This window comes from Hydra vulgaris, chromosome 13, assembly GCF_038396675.1.
Source record: "Hydra vulgaris chromosome 13, alternate assembly HydraT2T_AEP".
NCBI lineage: Eukaryota > Metazoa > Cnidaria > Hydrozoa > Anthoathecata > Hydridae > Hydra > Hydra vulgaris.
The window spans coordinates 32,826,041-32,853,914 of record NC_088932.1 but is presented as its reverse complement, the minus strand read 5'-3'; the positions used below and the strand labels follow the sequence as shown (position 1 = coordinate 32,853,914).

Genomic DNA, 27,874 nt, shown 5'->3' with positions numbered 1-27,874 from the left:
AACTTGCGATCCTTGTATACTAGTTAAAGCTTTCACTACCTATATAAAATCGATTTTAGAAGATTGTTCTTTAGTTTGGTTACCACACCAAAATCAGATTTATTAAATCATGTGAAAGCGTCCGGTTTGGAATTACTAAAAGTTCGGCGTCTTAAATATTACTCTAAGATGTTTTAAAATTTTTCACAAACTGTTTTGTACAGAACAATCTATGTTCTTTGCAATTCACTACAAAAGCTGCACCTGGGGTCATATTTATAAAATACGCATACAAATTTGTCACTTAGATTCAAGAAAATATAGTTTTTCTTACAGAGTTGCTGACATGTAATAGTATGACCTTGGAACTCTTGACTTCAACAAATATTTATTTTAAAAGCAATGACTATTTGTTTCTTTATTAATTTTAATTGAAATTAATTTTGTTGTGATATATTTTAAATTTATTTATAGGCACATTGTCAGTTTCTATTTTTGTATGTGCCTACGTGAAGATGTGTTTGATATTCTAATAAATATCAATCTAATCCAATCCAATCTTATTGTAATAATATGCAATAATATGTAATAAAAATGAATTTTACGATTTATCATAACAATTTAAAATTCCACGAAAGTGTTAATAAAATTAAAATTTTTTTCAGAAGAACATAATTGTCAGAACAATTATGTATTTTTATTTTGCTCAAATAGAGACAAATTTATATAATTATATATATATATATGTATATATATATATATTATATATATATACATATATATATATATATATATATATATATATATATATATTATTTATATACATATATATATATTATATATATATACATATATATATATATATATATATATATATATATATTATATATATACATATATATATATTATATATATATACATATATATATATTATATATATATACATATATATATATATATATATATATATATACCTATATATATGTATATCTATATATATATGTATATATATATATGTAATATATATATATATATATATATATATATATATATATATATATATATATATATATATATATGTAAAATATATACATATATAAATATATATATATATATATATATATATACTACATATATATATATACATATATATATGTATATATCTATATGTATATATCTGTATGTATGTATATATATATTTAATATATATATTACATATATATATATAAATATATGTATATATATATATACATATATATATATATATATATATATATATATATATATATATATATATATATATATATATATAAATATATATATATATATATATATATATATATATATATATATATATATATATATATATATATATATATATATATATTAGAGTGGTCTAAAAAAATTGAAAGGTGGAAAGTTAAGTCGGATCACATTTGCTTTTGTTCTATTTCCCATATGGACCATTTTGGCCAATTTTAAAAAATTTTTAAATATAACTAGGGGTGACGCAGTTTTGAACAATAAATGTTGTTGCGATGGAAGAAACAAGAAATAATTGAAAATTTAGTTTCTTCAGTAAGAAAATTGTTATAAAACAAAAATGAAATAAAATATCATGATCTAAAGAGGTTCTAGTTATTCTGAACTTTATTCACATATTGTAATGTAATGCATTGTTTATTTCGAGATTTTTTTCAACAGACGCTTTGATGGCTTCAGAAAGGCTTTCTGATGAGTGCTGACAACCCGCAAGAGGTATTGCTTTTGCTTTTTGTCTTTCGTTATCAAAGAGTGGTCGAAAAAAACCAAGCCAATCAAATGTTCTGAAAAATGCCAGAGGTGTCTTTTGAAGGCTGTCATTGCTGCATCTCTAACAAAATTGTTGCAGGTATAATCATTCTAAAGTCTCAACAGTCTCAAGTCATTTTATGGGACTCTTTCTGCCAAGCAAGCTTCATGCCAAAATTTTCCATAGACTAGAGCAACAAACAGGCTGATGTTGGTCAAAGCTTTTCTTTCATGAGCAGTGAAAGTCACTTGATTCTTGAAAAGAAAGATTTTGATGGAGCAGATGCCCTTTGCGTTCCACCTGGCGTGGTGCATGGCTCCAGGTGCTAGAAATTGCACTTCTTCTTTTGGGTAATCACCAAGAAAGATGAGGCACAATTGTAGAAGCACGTCATAGTCTTGGCAGGGTTTTTTTTTTTCTGGGCGTTGGTGATGGCTTTTTACAGCTTCTTTGTAGTATACAACCATTTTATTGCGGAGATCAGTCATGGATCCACTGAATAGCATTTCATCAGCAGCATCATATTTGGTTTGGTTAAATGTTGGCAATTCTTTTTGAAATTGTTTGTATAAATCTACATCAGGTCCAGTGGTAGCTCCAAGATATGTGGATGCAAATACACTGCAAAGTATAACTTCAAAAACATGGTGGCAACATGCTATCCACTCAAGGTCTTTCTTGAGAGTTTTTTCAATAATTGTGCAAGCTCCAGATTTTAAGCCAGTGTTTGAGGCTGTTGTATCAAACACAAGCCCATGTATTTTGTCTTTGAGATGCCAATTATCTAATAATATAGGCAGGCACTAGCTTGCTCCTCACCTGTTCTCCCTTATGATTTTGGGATACCCCAAGTAACTTTTCTTCTCCAGAAACTGGCAGAACTTCTTGTTGTTGGAGCTTTTGCCTTTTTTACCTAAACAATGAAACAACAATCATTGCCCTTTTTTTAGTAGTTGATGATTAGGCCCCCCAATACATTAGTACAAAAGTGTACTTTGCATACAATGTACACAATGCACACCTCTGTATGTACTCTGGAAAGAATACAATACATCATATTCTGAAATATTTTTGTATTTAAACATATGTTTTCATTTATTTATACTAGCAATCAATATAACTGGAAATAAATTACTTCTGTATGGTGTATTCATGTACCCCATACATGAATACGCAGTACAAAAGTACTTTACTGCTGGTTTGGTTGATTTCCAATTTTGTTATTTCCAAGTACTTATTTAATATTAACAGGAAGAATGAGTGCTTCTAAAATTACTAAATTCAATCTGGATAAAAGAGTGCCTACTATTAGAGATATCCTGAGAAAGGTAGGTCTTTTAATACAAGAATGTTTGCTCATTGAAAAAGATATTGACAAGTATGTAATGAAAACATTTAAAGATTGCAGAAATATTGTTTATATTTACTTGTATTCACTAAGCCAAACCTTTTATTAATTGTTTTATTTTTAAGGAGGCTGATTTTTGTAAGAGAACTTAGTGTACAATTAGCAGACTTGGTTCTTAAACAGTGGACAAGATCAAATGCTCTTTTCAAGTTTCCTGTGGTTATAAACAAGATATCTTTGGTACAGAAAATAGATTTAGTCTGGAATAAGTTTAGTGATATTTCTAGAGGAAAAGCACCCTAAAAAATTGTTTCTACCTGGAAAATCAAATTAGATCAATTGCTTGACATTTCATTTTGTAAACGTGAAATAACTTTACGTAATCAAAAGTGCTCAAAATTGATTAGTTGTCTAGACTTTGCATGTTTTCAGTGTACCTATCCTAGGGAAAAAAAGATTCCAAAAAGTGAACTTTTTTGGTTAAAAGCTGAAAGAGAAAAAACTGGGTCACTATCAAAATATCAAATTATTTGTAAAGATACTAAGGAAACAGCTAGACAGGTTTCTTTAGAAAAGAGGAAGCTGAAAAGAAAGTCAAGTCTAGAAAAAAAAAAATTAGAAAAAAAGAAGGGGAAGAAACTTCAAAGAATAAAGATCTTGTTGAGTCTTTCATAAGTGATGATAATTCAAATAGAATAGAAATGGACAATGAACCTGCTTCAACTGATAACTGGAAACTAAATTTTATGTCTGTTAGTAATAGTGCTGAAGGTTCTTTGAGATTTGATATTTCAACAGCTGCAACATTAGCAGTAGTTTCAGCTTTTCTTCAAGACCTTATTCTAAGTAACTTTTTAACACCAGGAATGTCTAATTTGGCTGTAGATTCCAAAATAGTTGTTAAAACTAGGAAAGCAGTAATAACTAAACCAAAGACATCTGAAGAAATAATGATTCAATTACAATCTATCAAAGGTATGTTTGCTGATGGCAGAAAAGATTTTACCAGAGTTTTAAAGCACAACCATGTAGGAAACAGTTTCACCAAAGGGTTGTGAAAGAAGAACACATTAGTGTTACTTCTGAACCTGACAGTCACTATATTACACACTTTACACCAATGAAGGCAATACCTCCCAATAAGCCTGTTAAATAAGCAGCTATTGGACTATTTAATTGGATGGTTTTTTGGGGAGTACATAAAACTCTAGAAGTAATAGGAGATTTCAACAATCACTGTAACTGGTTTAGGGAAAGATGGAGTTTTGTTGACAAATCTTGAACAATTGTTGGGTAGAAAGTGTTTCTGGTGTATTTGTATGCTACATTGCAATGAGCTTCCTTTGAGGCACATTATTGTCGCTCTGGATGAACCCACCAATTCAAATGTTGGTTTCACTGAACCAATATGAATAGTATAGCAAGTTCAATGTCAAGATGGACCCACAGTCTTCTCCATTTGAAATTAATGCCAGTACACAAAAAAGTGCTGGCAAGATGGTCATTTTTAAGTTCGCCTGCGCGATTTAAAAAATTTAATTTTTTTTTGCTATTTAAATTAAAATAAAAACATCAAAAATAGTGCCTTGAATAAATACCAGATACAATAATTTAAAAAATAAACTGGTAAAAAAGCCATTTTTTATAAAAGTTGAACAAACGAACAAAAAGTTTTGTTGCAATTTAAAAAATATACTCCAAACCTTTCCATATCTTTTTGATGGTTTTAATGGCAAACCTTGGGTCCAGTCTTCTCCGTTTAGCCAGCACTTTCACACTCGAGTCTTTTTGGAAAAAAATTTTTAAAATGCAATGAAGCTTTTTGTTTGTTTGTTCAACTTTTATGAAAAATGGCTTTTTTACCAGTTTATTTTTTAAACTATTTTATCTAGTATTTATTCAAGGCACTATATAGGCAATATATATGGATATTTTAAATAATAATTAAGTTTTTTACTTCAAAAATGATTATAACATAAAAATAAACAGTTAAAGATTATATATTCCAGGTATGTTAAAGTTTTTAATACTTAATTTGACCACCTTTGGCAGCTTTTAATGCTCTCACTCTCTTGGACATGCCTATGATTAAATCATGACATAATTTGGTGATTGTTTTGTTGTGGAACTAGACATGGATTAACCTCTCTATAACCTCTCTATTTTGTAGTAATTAGAAACTTTGTGTATTTTGCCCTTCAAAATGTCCCATAAATTCCTAATTGGGTTCATATCCGGTGAATTCGTAGGCCATTTAAGTGCAGAGATTCCATTGTCTCGGAACCATATCATTGACAACTTGCCTGTATGGCATGGAGCGCAATCCTGTTTAAAATGTAAAGTCCTTATTGGTGAACCAGTCTCTGACTTGAGGAACCAAACAATTCTCGAACACCTCTATGTATTTTCTCTGGATCATAATTTTTTCCACAATATGTAGATGGCTTGTTCCAGAGATAAATATCGCTCCCCATATCATAATCTTAGTGGGGAGCTCTAATGTTTTCTTAAGATACTCAAGCTTAAACTCCTCTCGAGGCCTTCTTCTGACTGTCTGGACTCTATTATCCGATACAGTAGTTGTTAATTTATCTGACAATACAATCTAAAATAAAAAAATGCCTGATAAGTTTGAAAGAATTGTATATATATATATATATATATATATATATATATATATATATATATATATATATATATATATATATATATATATATATATATATATATATATATATATACACACATATATATAAAAATGATAATGCTTTTCTTTTATAAATAACTTTGCAAACTTGACTATATTGTTATTAAATTTATTTTTGAATTATTTTTTTTATACAAAACAATTATACTTTTGCAAGAGCTGTACATTGCTGCCATAAACCACACTAGGGGAGTGTGGGTGAAATAATATATAGGATTTTTTGTTGTTGTTGAAAGTCTTAGATGGCACCCCCAAAAAGATTCTTTTTGACACTATGATACTGCAAAAAAAAGCTCAGGTCAATTGAGTTTTGAGGTCCCTTAAGTTCATCAAAGTTTTGAAATTTAGGCAAAAATAGCATGTACATGGCGTACAATGGCATACTTTGGCAGGGTTTTTGAAGCTCAATATTGGGCACTCAAATGCCCTTTGTGTTTTTTTAAACACAACCAAGTTTATTTAGAAAGTATCTGCTGTCACATGACCTATTTATATAGATGCATCAGAATTTGTTATTCATTCATTCATGAAAACTATCAGGTCAAGTACTCTCAAAAAGACTATAAAAGGTTTCTACATCTTGCCGCACTGATTATTGGTCTTGACATAAAACTAATAATATGAAAACCTGGTGCCCTGCACCAAGCCTGGTGGATGGCTTAGAATATTTACTCAATGAAGATGGAGCTTCTCTTTCTCTTCTTAACGCCTGAATGATTATGATGACGTTGCTTTGAAGAGCTGTGGTCGCATGATGTTGTGCCACTCATGGTACTTAAGCCCGGAGCTTTCCACTCTCACTCTTTTCTCCCTTCATCTATCATGTGATGAAAAGAATCAGCTGGTGGCAAAGATGAAAGTTATAGAGAGCAGCATCTAATCAAAACCTTTCCATGCGTATTCACAGATCTCTCGAGCATTCTACAGAACTGCAGGCGTAGATGACAGTTTCCTTGATCTCCCAATTTAAAGCTAGCCTGAGTCAGAGTCATTCAAACTCATGGAAGCTGCTGTGAAAAACTTGGCATGTGTGAATGACTGCACTGAACATAGAGTTGCGTTAATTCAGGCGTTTAATGAGATACTCACTAGAAACAAGGAACATAAGCATTATCTGCTCTAAGTAGTTGAGAAACATTGGATCGACTTTCCTAAGTATAATCGAAACAATCTATTTTTAACTAATTGACAAGATCAATGCAATAGCATTATTGGTATTAAGAAATAGTGAAGTAAAATTGTAATTTTTTTATAATTTGTATTCTTTTCGTTTGTAAACTTATAATTTTATAAATTAACGGAGCACATAAGTTTTTATCTATGCTTTAATGGCATAGATTAAAATTATTCACCTTTCAGAATCTGGTTGAAGTATATAACTGTATGCCATGTGCGTGTTGTTTTTACATTAATTTCAAAACTTCAATGACCTTGGGGTCATTAAACTTTAAAATTTGTTCAATTGAGCTGAAATTTTGTGTGCAGTAACATAGAGCCATGAGGAATCTTTTTTATTTTGAGGGGTAGGGGGGTTCAGGTTTTTGGACACCCTAATAAACATATATATATATATATATATATATATATATATATATATATATATATATATATATTTACATATATACACCATAGAGTATATAGGTCAGCAATTGGTTACTCTTTTTGTTTATCCTTATAGCATACAACTTTTTCAGAAAAAGAGGAAGAAAAGAAAAGAATTATGTATGAAAAGTTTGCTACCCCAGCCCAAACCCTTATTCATTGTAGCGGCACTCTTTTATGGTACCTATAAGATTGTTGATGTAGCAGTACTCCTAGCATGTTCAACCCAATTGTCAGTCAATGTAGCACAGGGCTTTGGAGCTGCTCCAGAGCTGGAGCCAAAGCTATTTGGAGTTGGTGTTTTTACAAGGAGTTGAGCCGGAGCTGGAGCTGAAATATTTCAAGGTGGAACTGGCTCTGGAGCAGGCTCCAAGCTAGCTCCTCTTTTTGATAATTTGGAAGATCAAAGAATGAGTACTTTTTGCTAAAAGGATTCCTAAGTACTATTAAGTGATTTTTATATTAAAAAAATGTTTTTTTCAATTAAACTGTGATTAATAATAAAGTTTTATGATTTCTAAATAAACTATGTTTTACTATGATATTGATATTATATGTATAGATTGAGTGTTAAGTATTTGATGCTCACCTTGAAGTACTTAGAAATTTAATATTTTATAAATTATACTTGAGCTGATGTATATAAAGTTGTTTTTGTATACATTCAAAAAATTGATAGCATTTTTTTTTTAAATTAATTTTGATAAAATTGTTTTTTGTAAAATGTCATGCAGTTTATATTGCTGCATATGAGTTTAAAAGTTAATTTAAAACATTGATGAGAAACATGAGAAGCATTAATGACAGGATGTAAATGAGAAAGAAAGTGCAGAAGTTTGGGAAAAAAAAATCTAACCTAAGTTCTCCAAAAAGGGTGTAAACATACTAAGATTGAGTTGATGTGCTGCATTGTTTACACTAGTGATGCTTTAAAAGAAACATACTCTACCCAACTTTTGACAAAGGTCCGGTATGTTGTGAAGAAACTAAGAAATTTGTAATAAATTTCTAGCCACAGTTTATGTTGATGTTAGTTGTAGAATATTGTTAAAAAAGAATCAGATACATGAGAAAAACAAGTCTAAAAGCAATAGCAGAAAATAACTTATAAAAGAGATAAAAAAATAAGAAAAACAGCTGAATCATCTACACTTTATTCATCATCTACAGCACTTTATTTGGTTTTAGGTAAATCTAATTCTGATGAAGAATTAGACAAGTTTGAAAAAGAGCTTGATAAAAAAGAAAAAATTGAGAAGTGTGACCAAAATAAATTTTTAAAATAAAAACACTTTTAATACAAGTTTCATGGATGACTGTCATGACCGGTGAGAAAAAGAAAGTTTAAAGGTGAAACCCTGGAGCCAGTTTTATTGCTTCTGCTGCAAAGCCCTGATGTAGCAGCAGTCTTCAAACATTCTATCTATTTGTCAGTTGATGTAGCAGCATTCCATGTATGTTCTAACTATTTGTCAGTCGATGTATGTAGAGTACAGTAACAGTAACAAAATAAAAATAAAAAATTCAGAAGTAGTTGAAATTTTTTTTTATAAGGTTGTTAATTCCTGTCAACAACACAATTTTTGCTTTTGTTTGTAGCATATTTGAGCATTAAAGCTAACTCAGCTCTAATGTTAGAATATGCTAGGAACAGTAACATTCTACAAATTCACTAATTTGATATTTTTTCTCTCCACTTTCTAACTTAACTCTTTAACACTTTTAGGAAAAAAAAACTGTGACTTCTCTTTCTAACATAAGATCTCAAGAAAAAAACGATGCAACAAAGATAAAAAGAAAAAAGGTGTGTTTAAATAATATTATATTGATATTTTCATTTTTATTTTGTCTTTTTTTTATTTTTATTACCAATAAACATAATTATAATTTTACTAAGAATAATACCAAAATCATAGATCCAAACCATTTAAATCCAATGTTTATAGTATTGTCAAAAGCAGTTAATTGCCCATTTTTACATTCAATTTATATACAGTATTCAAATGATTATACAAGAGCAAAACTCAAGTTGATTAGGAAATTTGTACTTTTTTTTTTCAAAATGGATATCTAGTTTTGGTCAAAATTAAGTTTTGATCAGAAGTCCCTATTTGGTGTGACAATTTCTTCACTCAAAATGAGAATTAAAGTCATGTTTCTGTTATATGCAATTAAATTAAATTGCAGCTAATAAATTGAAAATAAATTGAATTATTAAAAAAGTGCTCATAAAATTTTTTTGGAGTTCAAACATCATTTTCAGTTGAGTTCAAACATCACTTTCAAAACATGTTTTATCGTTGTGGCTGTAACAACTATGTGTTCAAGCAGCAGTTTTAACCTTAAAGCAGAAAAAATGTCAGCTTTATCACCATTTATTATGAGACTGTTAAAATAAAATCACAGGAAACAGTTATCCAATAACCAACTAAAAAAAAGATCAAAATATGAAGTCATTGAATCATTTTTCTAAAATCAACTCTTAAGGCATTTCAAGAAAATCACTAACAGATATTATTTTTTAAAAGATTTTTTTTAATTCAAAAGCATCCACTGTAATTCATATTAGCTTATCTTGTAAAAAAGTCAATTTTAAATTTTACTTTTTTTACAAAAAAAGTTTTTTATCACTTAAACTTCTCTACAGCCAGGACAGCATTCCTTGCACTATCTTTAAAAAGTGTTTTCTAGAACTCTCTTAATTTATCTAATTAATTTCTAAATTATTAAAGAAGTGCTCAATAAAGATTGATTTTTAAAAACTCTGGAGATTGCTCTGACCCAACTCTCTCTGACTCATTATTAACTATTGGCCAATCAGTCTTCTTACTATTAATTTTGTTACTTTAAAAACTTCGTCTATCTTAAGTCTAACAACTTGCTCTCTGAAATTCAATGCAGATTTCAATCCTCTTGTTCTACTGCTGACTTGTTAACCATTATAACAAAAATGTTCACTTATGTATTAGATGAAAGCAGTGAGACAAGCAGTAAATCAGCGAGACAAGGGCTATTTCTCTTGAAATATCATAGGTTTTCAATAAATTCTAGTATCTTGTTCTTTTCCCTAATCTTTTTTCCTTGCCTGTTTTTGTGAATGTTTTAAAATTTATTAAATTTTTTCTTTCTAACCACAGTACTAAAGTTGTTCTTGATGACCAACACTCTCTTTCATTTCTAGTAACCTCTGGAGTACCACAAAGTTTAAACATTTAGTTCCTCATCTATATTAATAACTTTCCTGATAACATGAGACTGGCTTTATTTTCTGATGACACAACTATGCAGTCAAGAAGGTTACTTATTTTTTTTTTTTTAATTTGCATCTCTCAACCCTTAACTTGAAAGCACTAATCTTGTTATGTAAGACTGCTGCAAAGAGAAGGAATTTGTTAAATAAGATTGCTGCAAGGAGAAGCAATTTGAGCACAGAACTTAAAGAGGCATAAGGTGCATTTGAACCTCGAACATCTTGATTGTAAGATTGTAAGTGTTTTAACACTAGTTTAATTATTGATATAACATTAAAATGTTTAACATTGAATGTTTAGTTCTATTTTTCTATTTTTTAGGATGAGGATGACTTGACACACATTGACGAATTGGATGAATGGCTTCAGGTACTTCTTTTTAATGTTATTATTGTTTTTTCTATCATAGTCTTTTTTAAAAGAAAATTAAACTTATTATGTTATATATTCATTATAGACATTTTAATTTGGTTATTATAGATAGATTAAAATAGATAAAATTAATATATTAAATTAAAATTAAACAGATCAGATTTAAAAGTACAGAAACGAATTAATTTGTTTATATAGTATACTTAGTTTTAAGTTTTATATTTATCTGTTATTCGAAAATATAAACTATGATGGAAGATTCAGCATTACTTTATCATCTTGAATTTGAAATTTAGCCAAAACAGTTAATGAAACCTGAAAACCAACTTGTGTTGACTGAAGCTGAACTAAAAGAAGAGTTTACAAGGATATTAACTGCAAATAATCCTCATGCACCTGACAACATAATTCGGTTTAATTTTAAGGTATATTTTTATTATTATTATTTTTTAAACAAATTATTGCTGGTAAAAAATTCCTGATTGAAGTTAAAAATTTTTAATTTTAGTTTTATTATAAACTTTAACTTGGATAAGGGTATTCTTAATTAAAAACACTTTATATTAATGATTATTAAGCATTTCAAATACGCTTTACATCCTGAGTTAAATTTGTTTATAAAGAAAAAAAAATTAAAATTATGTAAAAAACTAGTTAATAGCTAATCATATCTATTTTTCTTTACTTTGTCACTCTTGAGTTAGCATACTCCATATCTATTTTTCTTTACTTTGTCACTCTTGAGTTAGCATACTCCATTAACAGCTGTGAAGTAGTGTAGTTTTAAGAGGAATTTAAAAGTACTGACAAACTTTGTTTGTTTTGCTGCATTAAAATGCTTAGCTGTGTTTAAAGCTAGGATAATAATGATAGACAAAGTTGTATTTGAAAATAACCTTTCTTTTATTAACTGCTAAGTGTGACTTGTTCCAAAATTTATTTACTTGCTTAGATGGAGTAAAGACTTGTTGTCTACAAATTTGCATTTGTAAACATTTGTTTCTAAATGTTTTTAATAAGTGAGTTAAATAAATATTGTTTTACTATTAAATATTCACTGTACTATTTAACAGGTTGTTTTTGTAGTTAATCGTGAAGATTTTATTGTTAATTTTAAACATACTATCAAAATGATAAAAATTAATAATAATAATAAACAGTTAAAAATAAATGTAACAGTTTTAGCTTTTTATTTTAAGAATATTTAAACAAAATTCATTAAATTTGGCATTAAGAAGTTATTTAAAAGAACTTTAAAATTTGTAAATGGATTGGTAAAAAGTTATACTCAATTTTGTTCAGATCTTTTCAATTTTCTGTATAAAGTTTCTACCCCCTTCTACCCTTACCTGTCCCCTTGTTAAAAAAAGAGTTTGACTTCTGTAAGTTTTTAACTATAATATTACATGAAACTATATATGGCAAAAAGAAAACAATTCATTTTTTTAATGATGTTGTAAACAAAAATAAAATAAAAAGTAATGTCAAAAAATATATTTTTTTGTGTTGTTGATTTCATTGTTAAAGAATTTTTACAATGCATATACATATAATTAAGAGAAAGTAATTGCATTACATATAATTATACATATAATTATGGCCAGAGCAAGTAATTGCATTACAAAAATTATGGCACATTATATACATATACAAAATTAATGGATGGAGCAAGGAAAAGCCACATTTTGCCTTATTGATGAGCCCCATTAAAAAAGGATCTACACAACCGTGACAAATATATATAAAAATAACAATTAGAAATGAAATAGAAAGTAATTACTAGAATGAAGAATTAGAAGATAATCAATTGTTAATAAGTTTAAAATGCTTGCAATTACTAAAATGTTAAAGAAATATATTTTTAAAAAAATGTTAAAGATTTAGTAATTTTAAAGAAATCTTTTCTTCTTTACATACATTATAGAAATAAAAGTCTCTTGTTTTATCTACGTTTAGTGTAAGTAATTGTTTTAAGAATTACACTGTGTCTGAATAAAACTTTTATCATTAGCATCACTTTGGAGTAGTTTTACAATACTTTTATTTTTCCCTATTTAATTGAGTATGCGAGACAAGTGTATGACAGTCTTATGACAAATTTAAAATATTACCATGTGCAAAATTTTCAAGTGATTTATACTAAAGTACTGAATACTCTTTTTTAATGCCTGTTATTAAGTGTATTCAGAATAATGTACATATGCAAAAAAAGACAAATGTTAGTTAAGACTTATAAATCTTCTTAGAAAATTAGCATTTGAAAATTTTGTTTTTAAAGTTTAAAAGAATCACTCAGTCAATGCCTCTCTACTTTTCATCAAGCAAAATCTTCTTGGATGTAGTTGCATCCTCAACTTTAAGGAATTTAATATAGTAAAGAATGTACATATATAAACATTTAAAAGTTGCACAAATTTTTCAAATCAAAGTTTGAACAAGTTAAGGTTTAATTTTTGTTTTCAATTATAAAAATTTTCCTGGTTTCTAATCTAAAAAATGTGTGCCAGTTTCATAAATTTTTGTTTAGTGATAGCAAAATTTAAAATTATGCTAATCATTCTAAAATCTTTTCATCTTGTTTACATTTTATTTCAATTTAGGAGAAGCAGTATAAACCAATAGCAAATGTCGAACAAATAGTGTTCCATTTCTCTATGGAAGGGTGTGTATATATTTCTCTTGCTTTTATTTGTGGCCTTTTTATTATTTATGTGAATTTATTTATATATTTTGGTTTTTTTATTATTAACATTGTGTTTTTAAAAACCACTATTGAACCAGAATAAGCATTGGGTAGTTTTTTTTTTCCTTTAAGAATTTATTACTGTTGTGGTTGCTTAAACCACCATTAGACCAGGTAAAGCATTGGTTGGTAGGTAGACCAGGTAGAGCATCAGGTTCTCATCATTGCTTTTGTCTAACAACACCAGTGTGTGGTTTATAACACGTCTACTAAATTTTTAAATCAAGTATAATTATTATGAATCTTTATAAAAATAGTATTAAGAATAATAAAATATTTTTAGAATATTTTTATTGTTATTAGCAATCTTATACACAAAGATTCAGAGGAGGCTCAAAAGCAATCTTTATCAGGTAAAAGTTTTTTAAAGCATTGCAATTTAAAATAAACAAGAATTTAACTGAATTTAAAATAAACAACAATTTTACTAAGTTTAAAATGAACAAGGATTTTACTGAGTTTTACTGAATTTTACTGAAAATAAACATGGATTTTACTAAGTTTAAAATAAACAAGAGTTTTACTGAATTTAAAATAAACAAGGATTTTACTGAGTTTAAAACAAGCAAGGGTTTTACTGAGTTATTTTTCATTTAGACGACAAACACTCAATACACGAAGAGAATGATGAAACACATGAAGATAATGTATGTTTTATTGGAACAAAAGTTTTAGTAAAATATATTTATGCTACCACACATGTGTATTTGTATAAATATAAATATTCAAGTTTATATTTACACACACATGTACACACATATTGGATTTTTTGTTACGACTATCACGGTTATGACCATACGACAAAAAAACATCAAAATGCTTGTAAGACTTCAAGTAAAAACTATGAAACTCAGCATATAATAACATCAATATGCGTTAAATACACACTCCAATTGATTTTTTTTATCATGCCATTAGCTGCATTAAGTTTGGTAAAGTTGTTTTGTTCAGAAGTGGTAAAAAATAAGTGTTATGACTGTCACACTACATAGAGTTAATTTTTGAAAAATCCTACATTGAAATAACTGAGATACCTTTTTTTATTCCTCTTAAATAAGGTATGCTAACATTAAATCTTTAAACATCTCTAAATACAAAAATGACATTGAACTCTCAAAGCAGGTATGTAAGTTATGAAAAAAGCTACTTTTAACTCTATAAAAATGTGGAAATCTCTTAGATACTATAAAGCATACAATCCATAAGCTAAATCTTGTAAATTATGTCTCACTGAAAAAATATGAAATTCTAACTTATAAAAGTACTAATGTATTAAATAAAATGAGAGAGAATATTTCTAAGTGTAGACATAAAAACAGATTTCTTCTTTCTCAATTTGACGCAGGTGGTTAGTAAAGTTGTTTTTTCTATATTAGATGGAAAACTCACTCCATTGTTTTATTGTATTTTTAAACAGTTTTTTAGTTCTTGATTTAAGGGCTGGTTAGGGCTCTAAATAGCAGAAAACTTTGTTTTTCTGCTATTTTAGACACACAAATAAGTTAGATGAAAAAAGTTGTTTTTTTTATCTAACTTATTTGTGTGTGTGTGTGTATATATATATATATATATATATATATATATATATATATATATATATATATATATATATATATATATATATATATATATATATATATATATATATATATATATATATATATATATATATATATACAATGAAAAATGTATGTCAAACAAAATCTCAACTTCAAAAAAATTTTTTTTATATATTTCTTTAAAGGTTTGTAAGAAATTAGTACAAAATATATTTCATACTAGAGGCCTTTCAATGTTCATTCAGTAGTGTTAGTTTAAGTGCTGTTATGTACAAATTTATTTATTTTTTGTTACAAAAGTATTTTTTAATCAATTAATGTATTGTTGCTATTAGTTACCATTGTCTAATATTTTTTAAAACAGGAAGTGTTAGTTAAAAGTATCATGCTTTTGTATATGCAAATGACTTTCATAAGATAATAAATTTTTATCACTTTTAAGTTCCAGAAATACAAAAAGCTGTAAAAATGGTTCCATTATTTTTTTATTTATACGTTGGCAATCATATACATGATTGTCAAACCTGTCTGTTGTATATATAATATATATTATATATAATATATAATATATATTATATATTATATAGCATATATAATATATATTTATATATATATATATATATAAAGAAATATATAAAAAAATTTTTTTGAAGTTGAGATTTTGTTTGACATACATTTTTCATTGTATATATATATATATATTAGGGATATGACTTTTTTGCAACCTACTAGGCCTGTATCGTAATTCAATGAACTTTTATGTAAAAAGAACGAATAGATGTTTCATTTTGACATATTTTGAAAAAAGGTCACCCCAAAACCAAAAAATCGAATTTTCAATAGGTACACTTTTGTACAGTAAATGAATATTAAAGGCTGAAGATGTTGTAAGAGTCATACTCCTGTTGTTATTTTATTTATTTATGCAACATGTACTGTGATATAACAAAAAACATTATGTGATATATAATTATACAAGTATTACAAAATTAACAGTATCAAAGCGTCTAGTACAACAATATACATAACTGTCTGTGTCTATAGGCCTACTGTGTTTAGTACATGGGTCACATGATGCTCACGTCTCATAAAGAGTCTAGCGCTTATTACTTAGAATGAATCGAAGTTGCAGTTTGTCTTTCTTTCTGCAGGAAGCATACAGGTCTTGCATCACCTTGATTGCACGTTCAGCTATCTGATTACTTCGTGGTATGTCGATGACGGATGGCTCTTTCTTCCAGTGATTTTTGAATGACTGCAATGCCTTTTTGTAAGGCTTCAATACATCAGATAAATTCTTGAAGTCATTGTCATTGTACTTTTGACTACTAAACCAATGTTCTGCCCACTCATATGAAATGAACCTGCAAACCTTCTCCAAATTCTTTCTCGCTTCAGGCATAAGAATGAACGCCAGAATGGCGAGAATGGCTCTTGAGTTCCATCTGGCATTGCTCATATTAGGAATGTTCTGAAAGTGAATCAGAGGGAAGTTTCTTTGTTCTTCATAGAACCTAAACACTCTTGTTAAATGGTACAAAAACTTCATATCGTCTCTCCACCCTGATTTATCAAGAATTTCTACAGTTCCATTCACAAACTTATCCTTCAGTTCATCATACTTATTCAACAGTTCAGACACAAATGGGTATTCAATGTTTGGAGATTTGGTATCACCCCCAAGTTCTTCGTCCATCACCAGACGGAGAATCCTGTCTAGTACGTGATGCTGACAACCGATAAATTGTGGTATTGTGACACCCTTTAATTTAAACATACGTTGCAACTTCACAACAACTCCATTTCTCTTCCCAGTATTGACGTTTGTTGTATCAGTAATGATCATCTTAATTGAATTCCACAAATTGTATTCATCAATAAGTTTGGCAATTTTTTCAGCAACAGTTTCAGCTTTGCCATCTTTTAAACGCAGTGCATCAAGTTTCATGTCAGTTCTTTCATTCTGAAGTACAACTACCTGATATTCCTTATCATCTATTCGTTTGCCGTCAAAGTGTAAGGACCACTGTTCCATTTTAAGTTGTTGTATCATTTCTTTTTTTAATTTACCTGCCTCTTTGAATATGGACTTGTAAATTGCTGATTGACTTGGAGTTGGAATATCAATACCTTGTTGTGATAATACATTGCATATTTTAGCAGCTTTCTTTGTGGAAACTCCACTTGATGTAACCATACTTACAGCAAATTTACTTTTGTAGTGCTTTCTAGTTTTTTTCTGAGTGTCCTCATCATTGTCTTTATCACCGTCGTCGTCTTCATCATCTTCACTCTTACTTTTGCAGTTTTCAGATTCAGTACCACTGTCTGTGGTAGACAGGACTTGTGATGTGGAAGGTATTGCTGTTCCAGACTGGACTTTCCTTCTCTTGGAAGGGTGAATGGTTTCTTTACTTGCCACTTGTCCTGTTGAGTACCCCACCTGTCCTTTACTTTCTTTTTGTAGGTGGTATAGACGTTTATCTTCCGAGGATAACCACTGGCCATTCACTTTCGTGATGTCAAATAATGCATTGAGAACATCATATTTTCCACGCTTGACACATTCATCATAGACCTTCAGCACCTTCATAAGCTTTGCTCTTATCACTTGATCAGACACACGTGGAAAATTCAGTTTATTGTCCCACAATTTTGTAATTTCCTTAGAAATTTGGTCTATTCGTTCTTTTCTTCCTTTAACATATGCTCCGAGAAACTGGTATCTTCCTACGATCTGCAATTGAAGTGGTATTCTGGATTTTTCATCGAGTGAATGTTCTTCTACAGCCACGCTTCCTCTTCTTCTGTGTGACTCTTGAAATCTCACCAAATTTTTAGTCCAAGTCTTCTTGTTCTTTGTTACTGTGGTATGACTTTTCTTGTGAGACATCATATAATATTGTTACGACTTTACGGATAGCTGAGCGTAAATATCCGTTTAATAAAGTCGTTTAATTAATAAAATACTTTAACTGTATAGTAATCCAATTATAGTTCAATAATCCAGTCAATGTTGATAACAGTTCGATAATCCAGTCCGTATCCTAACGATAATGCTACAACTACTTATACTTCGTACACTTACAGCGTCTTTAGTTCGCTACAGTAGTTCCTTATTAGCTCAGTTACACGCAGAGTACTTCATAGAACTATTCACATTATCAACACTGAGCTCTGACAGCAGCTCGCTTATATAATTATTTAGAGCTTCCAGAATGTTCTACTAAGTTCTATAATCTTCTACAGTCTGTTACAGTCGTCTATATCACCGTGGTAACACAATGACGTCATCACATAACAATTCCAAGTATTTGCCGGCACACGGCCGTTTCGTTGCCATGGTAACGTGTGGCGTTATATTTATAAATTCATAACAAAATAATGAAATAAATAGAATTAAGCTGAGAATTAAGCTTAAGATTAAAACATCGGTCAAAAATGAATGTATAAAAATGGTAAATCAAATTTTTATTTTGGGGGTGACCTTTTTTTGTTGCAGAAAGCTATTTGGGCCTTTTTTCATGATTTTAGGTAAAAGTTCATCGATTTATGATACAGAAAACATTTTATTTGAAAAAAAATTAAAAAGTCATATCCCTAATATATATATATATATATATATATATATATATATATATATATATATATATATATATATATATATATATATATACATACATTCGGGTGTCCCAAAAAACAACATTTTTAAAAAATATATGCAGAGACCCCCTTAATGTGTTCTATCTAATACAAAAACACTAGATTTAAAATTTTTTTGAATAAAAAATATTTTAAGTGGTCGTTCAAGACCTTCGAATATTTAATGGGTCCCTAATATTTTCAAAAAAAAATTTTTTCAAAAATATGTTAACCTGGTACTCAAATGAAGCGAAATTATATAAAAATTTCTAAAATAATATAGATTTCAAATATAGAATTGTTATTTTTGGTTTTATTACATGAAAAATTACGTTTTTTAACAAAAAACATAAAAATGCATTTTTTATGTATTTTTATGACAATTTTGATAAGTTAACATTTTTCCAAATTAAATATTATTTTTGAAATTTTTATATGATTTTGCTTCATTTGAGTACCAGGTTGACATACTTTTGAAAAACTTTTTTTTTGAAAATATTAGGGACCCATTAAATATTCGAGGGTCTTGAGGGACCCCTTAAAATATTTTTTATTCAAAAAAAATTTAAATCTAGTGTTTTTGTATTAGATAGAACACATTCTTTGTATTAGATAGAACATCTCTGCCTATATTTTTCAAAAATGTTGTTTTTTGGGACACCCTAATATACATATATATATACACATATATACATATATACATATATACATATATACATATATACATATATACATATATACATATATATATATATATATATATATATATATATATATATATATATATATATATATATGTATATATATATATATATATATATATATTTGTTATATATACATATATATATATATATATATATATATATATATATATATATATATATATATATATATATATATATATATGTATATATATATATATATATATATATGCATATATAACAAATATATATATGCAACCCTCGGAATAAGGAAAAATCAGTAATAATTTACTGACAATAATTTACAGTAATAATTTACTGACTATATATAAATATATATATATATATATAAATATATATATATACATATACAACCCTCGGAATTAGGAAAAATGAAGTCGGCAATAATTTGCCAACCTCAATCTTTTTGAGGTCAGCATCAGGTCAGCAAAAATTATCTAATACAAAGGTCTGACCATAAAACATAGAAACAAGGTCGGCAATTTTTTGCCGACCTCAAACACTTTCAGGCCGGCAGTTAAGTCGGCATTGCTGAATGCTGACCCTAATTCCGAGGGTTGTATATATATATATATATATATATATATATATATATATATATATATATATATATATATATATATATATATATATATATATATATATATATATATATATATATTATATATATATATATATTTATATATATATATTTATATATATATATATATATATATATATATATATATATATATTATATATGTATATATATATATATATATATATATAAACTTATCGGTGCCCTAACTCAAACCCTCAGTTAATGTAGCAGCAACTTCCTTGCATGTTCTCTCTAATTGAAAAAAAAAGTTTCAATTTTAAATGCAATATATAAATAATTTTCAGTTTAAAGTAGCTACTTTACTTTTTCTTCAGGACAATAAAATGAATTAAAAAGCAATTGCTTTTTTCAGGTAATTATGTGACGTAACTGTCCTTTGGTTACCAACTAAATGTTAGTTAAAAAAAATTAATATTGTTACAAAACTTAATTTAAAAAACTTTTTACAAAATTTTATTACAATGGATTGTATAAAAAATTTGCTTTTTTGAAAGACAGAACAATTTTATAATATTGATTCAGAGTAAAGTTTGTTGACAATAAAGAGTGAACTGCTTTTGTGATAATAAAAGAACAAAAGTAAAAAATTTCAGTCTTAATATTACGCAAGTTTAATTTTTGAATGAATGAACTTTTGATCTTTAGCTTGCTATTTTAGTTAACATGAGGTAAACAAAAAAATGAAACGTAAACTTTTTCAGAAAGTTTTGTTTCTTTTCCATATACTTTTTGACTTTAAAAATAATAAAAATAGCAATTACAATAACTTAATAAAAATAACTAGATCTTAATAAGTTTTATTAATAAGTTTATATATTAATAAGTTATTTTTAAACTTCAATGTCTTTAATGTTTAAAAAAATCTATAGTAAATGTAACCTATTTATTAAACATAATTTTTTTTCATTATACTTAGAGGGATCCCCAAGTGCTGAGACAAGTTATGTTCAAATCATAAACATTAGAAAATAAGTTAAAAGTTAATTAAACTTTCCAAAACAAATTATTGAATGAGATATTAACAAAAGCATTTGGTGTTTTGCCATTATATTTCCAGTTTAGAGCCTAATTTTAGGCTTTCGAATCTGCATAGTTTTTTCCATTAAAAAATCATCTGGTTTCAATAATAAAGGTTTTTCTCACCGCAGAGTTTTTTAAACTCAGTTCAGTTTTACATAAACAGATTACGGTTCTCCCCTTCATATTTAGTCTGTGGTGGTTATAAAAAAGGTTTAAAAATAGTAATTAAGCAAAGCGAACTTTAAAATACATGAGATGAATATTTTTCTTAAAAAATAAGTGATCAATTTTTTTATATACAACACTAAGTGCAATATAATTTAACATGGTTAAATTTTAACAGATTGGAAAATCTTTATATTTTTTTGATAAATTCAGGTAAAAGTTTTAAAAATGATCGTATATATATTTTTAACTTATGTTTAGAATGATTTATATTTCTAATTCAAGAAACTTTTTTTTAAATGATCTAATATATATTTTTCAGATATATATAAAATGTCTCACCACTTGGGGATCCCTTTAATAAAAAAATATAATATAACTTTATAATATTATTTAGTATAACTTTATAATATATTTAACTTTATAATATAATATTAGTTAAAATATTACGCAATTTAATACTTGTAAATCGTGTAATATTTGTAAAATTAACTAAACAGATTTATATCTTGTATTCGAATAGCTAAATGTAATGTAATTATTTATTAAAAATTGTTTAAAGTTTTTAAACATTTAATTACTAATTTTGATTACTTAACTATTATATAATTACTTAACTACAAAAATTAAATTTAATAAAATATATTATATAAATGTTTAAAATACTTTAAACAATTTTCAATAATTATTTACAAATAGTGTGGTAATTGCAACAAAAGCGTTTATTAAATTCTTAAGTAAAATAGTTTTTTTAACGTAATTCAAATAACATGCTTACGTCCAACCATAAATTCATCTATTCAAAGAAATGCTTTTACATCAACAACTTATCTTCAGATAAAACTATACAAGATAAACACATTGATAAAAATGATGATTAAAAAATCATCGTTGTGGCACCGGTTTTAACTAGGTCAGAAAAAAAAAGGAAGGGTTGGATCTTAAGAACATCAGCTCTCATTCCCCCTAATGTTGCTGAAAAATAAACTCTCCAAATAAACTCTGTGTTCGTCATAGCAACCCTTTCACTGAGTACTCTTTTAATGTCTTCTTGGATCATTGTTTACTACTGACCTTTCATGAAAACCATATAACCGTATATACAATCAATTGCTAAATTAGCACCCGCTAAGGTTGCTTCTCTTTATCGTGCTTGCTGTTTTCTTACTCCTGATTCCATTCTCTATCTCTACAAATCTCTTATTCGTCCCTTTATGGAATGCTGTTGTCATATTTGGACTGGTTCTTTTAATGATGCTCTTTCACTTCTAGAAAAGGTCTAAAAACGCCTTGTAAACATAGATTGGATTAAAGGATTATCTTTCAGTTATTAAACATTTGATATCCATACCAGACAAAGGAAGTTTAAACTTCACAAGACTAAAAAGATTTTATTACTTACAAAATACACTTGCAATTATTGATGCAACAGAAGTATTGATTGAAACTCCAAAAGATCTAGAATTACAAAAAGTTACATGGTCCGAGTATAAACACCATAATATTGTAAAGGTTTTAGTTGCAATAACACCAAACTCTTTTATTAGTTTCATTTCAAAATCTTATCCCTTATCAATGTCTGACAAAAATTTAGTTATTGATTTCAAATTTTTAGATAATGTTCCATCGTACTCATATATAATGGCAGATAAAGGATTTAATATAGAGAATGAATGTCTTGGTCATAACATCACATTATATAAACCACCTAGTAAAAGAGGTATATGCCAAATGCTGCCAAATGATGTAACTAAAACAAAAAAAATTGCTAATCTAAGAATTCTTGTTGAACAAGTAATTAGACAAATGAAAACTTTTAAAATACTTTCTAATGAACTTCCTATTAAATTACTCATCTTATTTGATGATATTGTTACTATTTGTTCAGGCTTATGCAATCTGTTACCATATATATTTGGCGATTAGTTTTATTTTAATTTATTTTAAACAGTATAACATATTCTGTATAATATATTACATAAAAAAATTTTTTACTTAAGAAATTTATATATATATATATATATATATATATATATATATTTTATATATATATATATATTTTATATATATATATATATTTTATATATATATATATATTTTATATATATATATATATATATATTTTTATATATAAAAAATATATATATTTTTATGGCTTTAATCTTGTGTTTTTGATTTACGTTTTGTTCACCTATACTAGGTGTAGTAATTAAAGTTATATCATTTGATGTTATGCTTTCGTTTTTTGAAGGATTTTCTATTATCTGTTATCTGTAACAGTAATTTGAGGAATTTCAATAGCTAAATAATTTTGCTAATAATAAACAAGGTTTGCCCGAATACTTTTCCAAAATATGGCTGTCCTGAAAAATTAACTGCCCTTAAGTTTGTGTAAAATATTGATGTGTCTGTTTTAATTTTAAATTTTTTTTTTTTCTGAGTATAAAAGATTGTTTTTGTCAGTATAATTTTAAAAATTGAATATATGAACAATATACGCAAAATTTAGAAATTCTTTAAAGTTATTTGATTTAAAAAAGCTGTATCTTTGATATCCATATCTGACAATTATATTGAAAAACTACCTTTATTTTTTAATTGATTTAATTTGTTTACTTCTGCTAACTTTGTGCATGATATTTAATGCAACGCTTTTTCTGTAATCAGAGAATTGTGTATTAAATTTTATTTTTACAAATTTGTATTAAATTGTATTAAAAAGTATTAAAGGTGTATTAAATTTTAGTTTTTTAAAATCCACAAAAACACAAACTTATACACTATAATGTTTTTTTTGTTTTTTTAATAAAAATAAAGACATGTTTTTTTTATATTTTTTATTTTACTGTTTACATACATTGACTGAGAAATAAGTAAAAGATGCTAGAAGCGCTGTTACGCCAACTGACAAATAGATAGAACAAAGAGTGCTACTACATTGACTGAGGGTTCTATTTCGGTAAGGCAATCTACCAATAAAAGATTTTTTTTAAGTCTTTACACTTTTTCCGGTCTTCTAAACTTAACTAATAAAATAACTTAAGTTTACATTTTATGGTATAAATTAAAGATGACCAAACAAGAGTATATATATATATATATATATATATATATATATATATATATATATATATATATATATATATATATATATATATATATATATATATATATATATATATATATATATATATATATATATATATATATATATATATATATATATATAAAGAGAGAGAGAGTATTTTGATTGAGTTTTGTTTTTTAGATTGCAGTTGGTAATGCATTTACTAAACCCTCAGTGCAAAAAGTCACAAATCAGTTCAACTTCTGTGAGCGAGGCTCTCAAACATTTAATAATCCATCCAGGGTAAGTTAATTACATATGAAATCTTTACATTGCATGTTTTATTTTAAAATTAATCTTATTTAAAATTAAACTATTTTTATTTTAAATTAAAAAGGTGCATTGTTGATTTTTTATTGGGTTGTTACTACTGTTACTACTTGTAACAGTAAAAGGTTGTAACTAAAACTGGGTCTGTATCCTGGATACACAGCCATTCTGTTTCATATCCTGATATGAAACCAAAAAAAGTTTTTCATATTTATATTAACTGTTTTAATTTATTTCAAATGAATAATGGGCTACAAAATACTTTAATTATATTAAATTAATTAAGAGAATCTGTCATAATTATCAAATATTTTACACATGTTATTGTAAACACTGGAAAAGTGAGTATAGATTTTGATTGGTATTTGTGTATGAACTTACATTTTTTTAATGTTCAATTACATATGCCATATTTTGATTCAATTGAAAATATTGTCAATATGAGTAGTAGTTAATATTGACAATATTAACAGTGTTAACAATAATAAGGATTTTGGTGTCTTTTAACAATCTTTTGTTATAAATAATGCAAGGTTATTTGCTAACAAGTCTGTTTTGGCAATTTTTTTTCCTATTATTTTCCATTGTACAGAATCAAAAGATATCAGTATGTAGTTAGTGATTTTTTAATAAAGACACATTTGTTACAAGCATGGTTTAAATTCTTTACTCCTTGCTTATTAAGTAAGCAATCTATCACTGCAGCTCTGTTACATTGAATAAATTTTTTAGTGGTATGTTGAATAAAGATTGGAATAAAGAAACGCATATAGAAAAGCTTAGAAACTACTTTAAAATGACTTAAGGCGACTCTATTATAATTAAATTAGACTAATAATATTTAGAAGAATACCAATCTTTTGCTTATGATAGCTTCACAGTGAAAGTTATAATTCTTTTTTAGGTTTTTGATTGCTTTGTGAGCACATAAAATCAATGGGCTTTAGTTATAAATAACCTAATTTTAGTGGAATTTAAAGTTTGTGTTTAGTATAAGATGCATTTTTTGAATAAAATCAATATCTTTTCTTAGGAGCGTGGGACAGTAACAGAACCACCTCCAAGAGGAAATTTTTGCAGCAATGTCAATCAGGTATGTTCTCAAGCAAAAAGATTTCAAAAACATTTTTTTGAACTTTTTTGAACTCTGTGACTCTATTAATATAGTGGCAAATTTATGACTTTTATTTATTTAGTGGCACATTATTTATTGTTTTATTTATTTAGTGGGAAATTTATGATGCCTATGTTGAAGACTTAAAAAGACAGGTATATATATATATACATGATTTTTAAAATATATACACTTTTATATTTTTAACAGCAATACAGTATACAACTGGTAATATCAACATTTTCTCAAGTGATTTAACTTAAAAGTATATTAAATTTTTTTTTTTTTTTTAAGCATGTTCAATCAGAAACAACACAATTTTACCACATAACAGTGTGTGTTTAGAGCATGTGGCTCCTCATACTTAAGATTAAGGGTGTTCAAAGAGTACAAAGTTGCTCAAAATCTTGAAGTCTCTTAAATCACCAAAAACATAGTATCTTCATATACAAAAATTGTTGCTTAAAGTTGGTAAGTTTCAAAAGGAAGAAAGGAAGGATTTAGAACATTCTGTAAGGTTCTAAGCAGGTTTCCGAATTCTGAAATGTTCGATTAGATTGTATAAGTTTTTAAAAGTTTTCATATTTAAGGAAGGTTTAGAATATTCAGGCCTGTTCAAGAATCTTGTGGAAAGTTATGAAACATTCTGAAACCTTTCAGAACATTTTGGAAGGTTATAGAACATTTTGGAATCTACCAAAACATTAAGACATCTTCAAGAAAACTTCTAGAAATCTTCTAGAACATTCAGAAACTTTAGGAAACATTCTGAACCTTCTAGAATAGACAAGAATATTCTTCTATAATATTTGGTATTAAAATTTTTATTCTAATAATAAATGCTATAGAAGATACTAAAATATACTGGATAATAATGGAAAGATTCTTAAAATTCTTTAATCTGTACAAATCTTTTTAAGGATTCCCATCTGGAATGTTTTAAAAGATTCCAATGGTGTATATGTAAGGACATAGTATGTGAGATTTCCACATAAATTAGGCTAAATCGAATGATAAATTGACTACACACAAACCTAGTTTTTTGAGGCTTGAATCTGATTAAAGATCTCACAATCTTCATTTGACCAAAACTGCAAAGAGGTGTATGAAAAAGCTTTGACTGCCATTGGAAGGCATATCTGGTTCTTACTAGTGAAATGTAACTACAGCTATAGTGAAGGTCAGGTCAGGTTATCTTGCTACTGGTAACATGTAACCCAGTACAACCTGTTTCATACCCTGCTGCCTTGTAGGATACGCTTTTTTAGGCAAAGGCTAGGAGAAGCCAACTCCGAATTAAAACACCCCCTGCCTTGGGGGTGTTTACTGGTCAACAGATTCTATCTGTTGACCAGTCCCACACCCCTTCTTCATCTATTAGGATGGCACAGATGCATTTATAATACATTGTTTCCAGTTTAGGAGTTAAATGCTGGATCTTCTTGACTCAATGCATGGGTTTTGCTTGTGTCTTTGTTTTTATGACTAGACAACTCATTCCATTATCTCCTAATGAGGGTATAGCTCTAAAACTCAATTTTATGGTTCTGAGGCCGGCTGGTAGTCAGGTTTCTGGAACTCTGTGGTAGCTCTCAGAGAGGCTGATTCCATCAACAGCTGTAAAATATTAGAGTACTAACAGTGCCATGATGCACATGGATAGTGTCCCTATTCATACTTTGGGTGTGCATTGTTGAAGCCACATTTGGAGCCCTTTGTTACGGCTTAGGGTTTATTAATAGTAATGAGGCAATTGCTTAGACTATTAAATAGTGTACTGAGTGCTATATGTGCTTTGAGTCAAGTTCTTTAACAAATTTAAAAATGAGTAAAGTACCAAAAACTATAAAACACAAAAAA

At 27.4% G+C, this 27,874-nt stretch overlaps 1 protein-coding gene across 2 annotated transcripts in view; it reads left to right on the top strand.

Annotated features, from left to right (window-relative positions):
• LOC100208059 (dynein intermediate chain 2, ciliary) overlaps positions 1-27,874 on the top strand; it is a 75,483-nt gene that overhangs the window by 7,909 nt on the left and 39,700 nt on the right. For both annotated transcript variants that reach the window (XM_065816883.1, XM_065816884.1), the window contains 9 exons: positions 9,155-9,232; positions 11,001-11,048; positions 11,348-11,476; positions 13,652-13,713; positions 14,098-14,147; positions 14,392-14,441; positions 24,772-24,873; positions 25,934-25,993; positions 26,128-26,169. In XM_065816883.1, the coding sequence (XP_065672955.1) occupies positions 9,155-9,232; positions 11,001-11,048; positions 11,348-11,476; positions 13,652-13,713; positions 14,098-14,147; positions 14,392-14,441; positions 24,772-24,873; positions 25,934-25,993; positions 26,128-26,169 (621 nt within the window). The remainder of the gene's footprint in view (positions 1-9,154; positions 9,233-11,000; positions 11,049-11,347; positions 11,477-13,651; positions 13,714-14,097; positions 14,148-14,391; positions 14,442-24,771; positions 24,874-25,933; positions 25,994-26,127; positions 26,170-27,874) is intronic.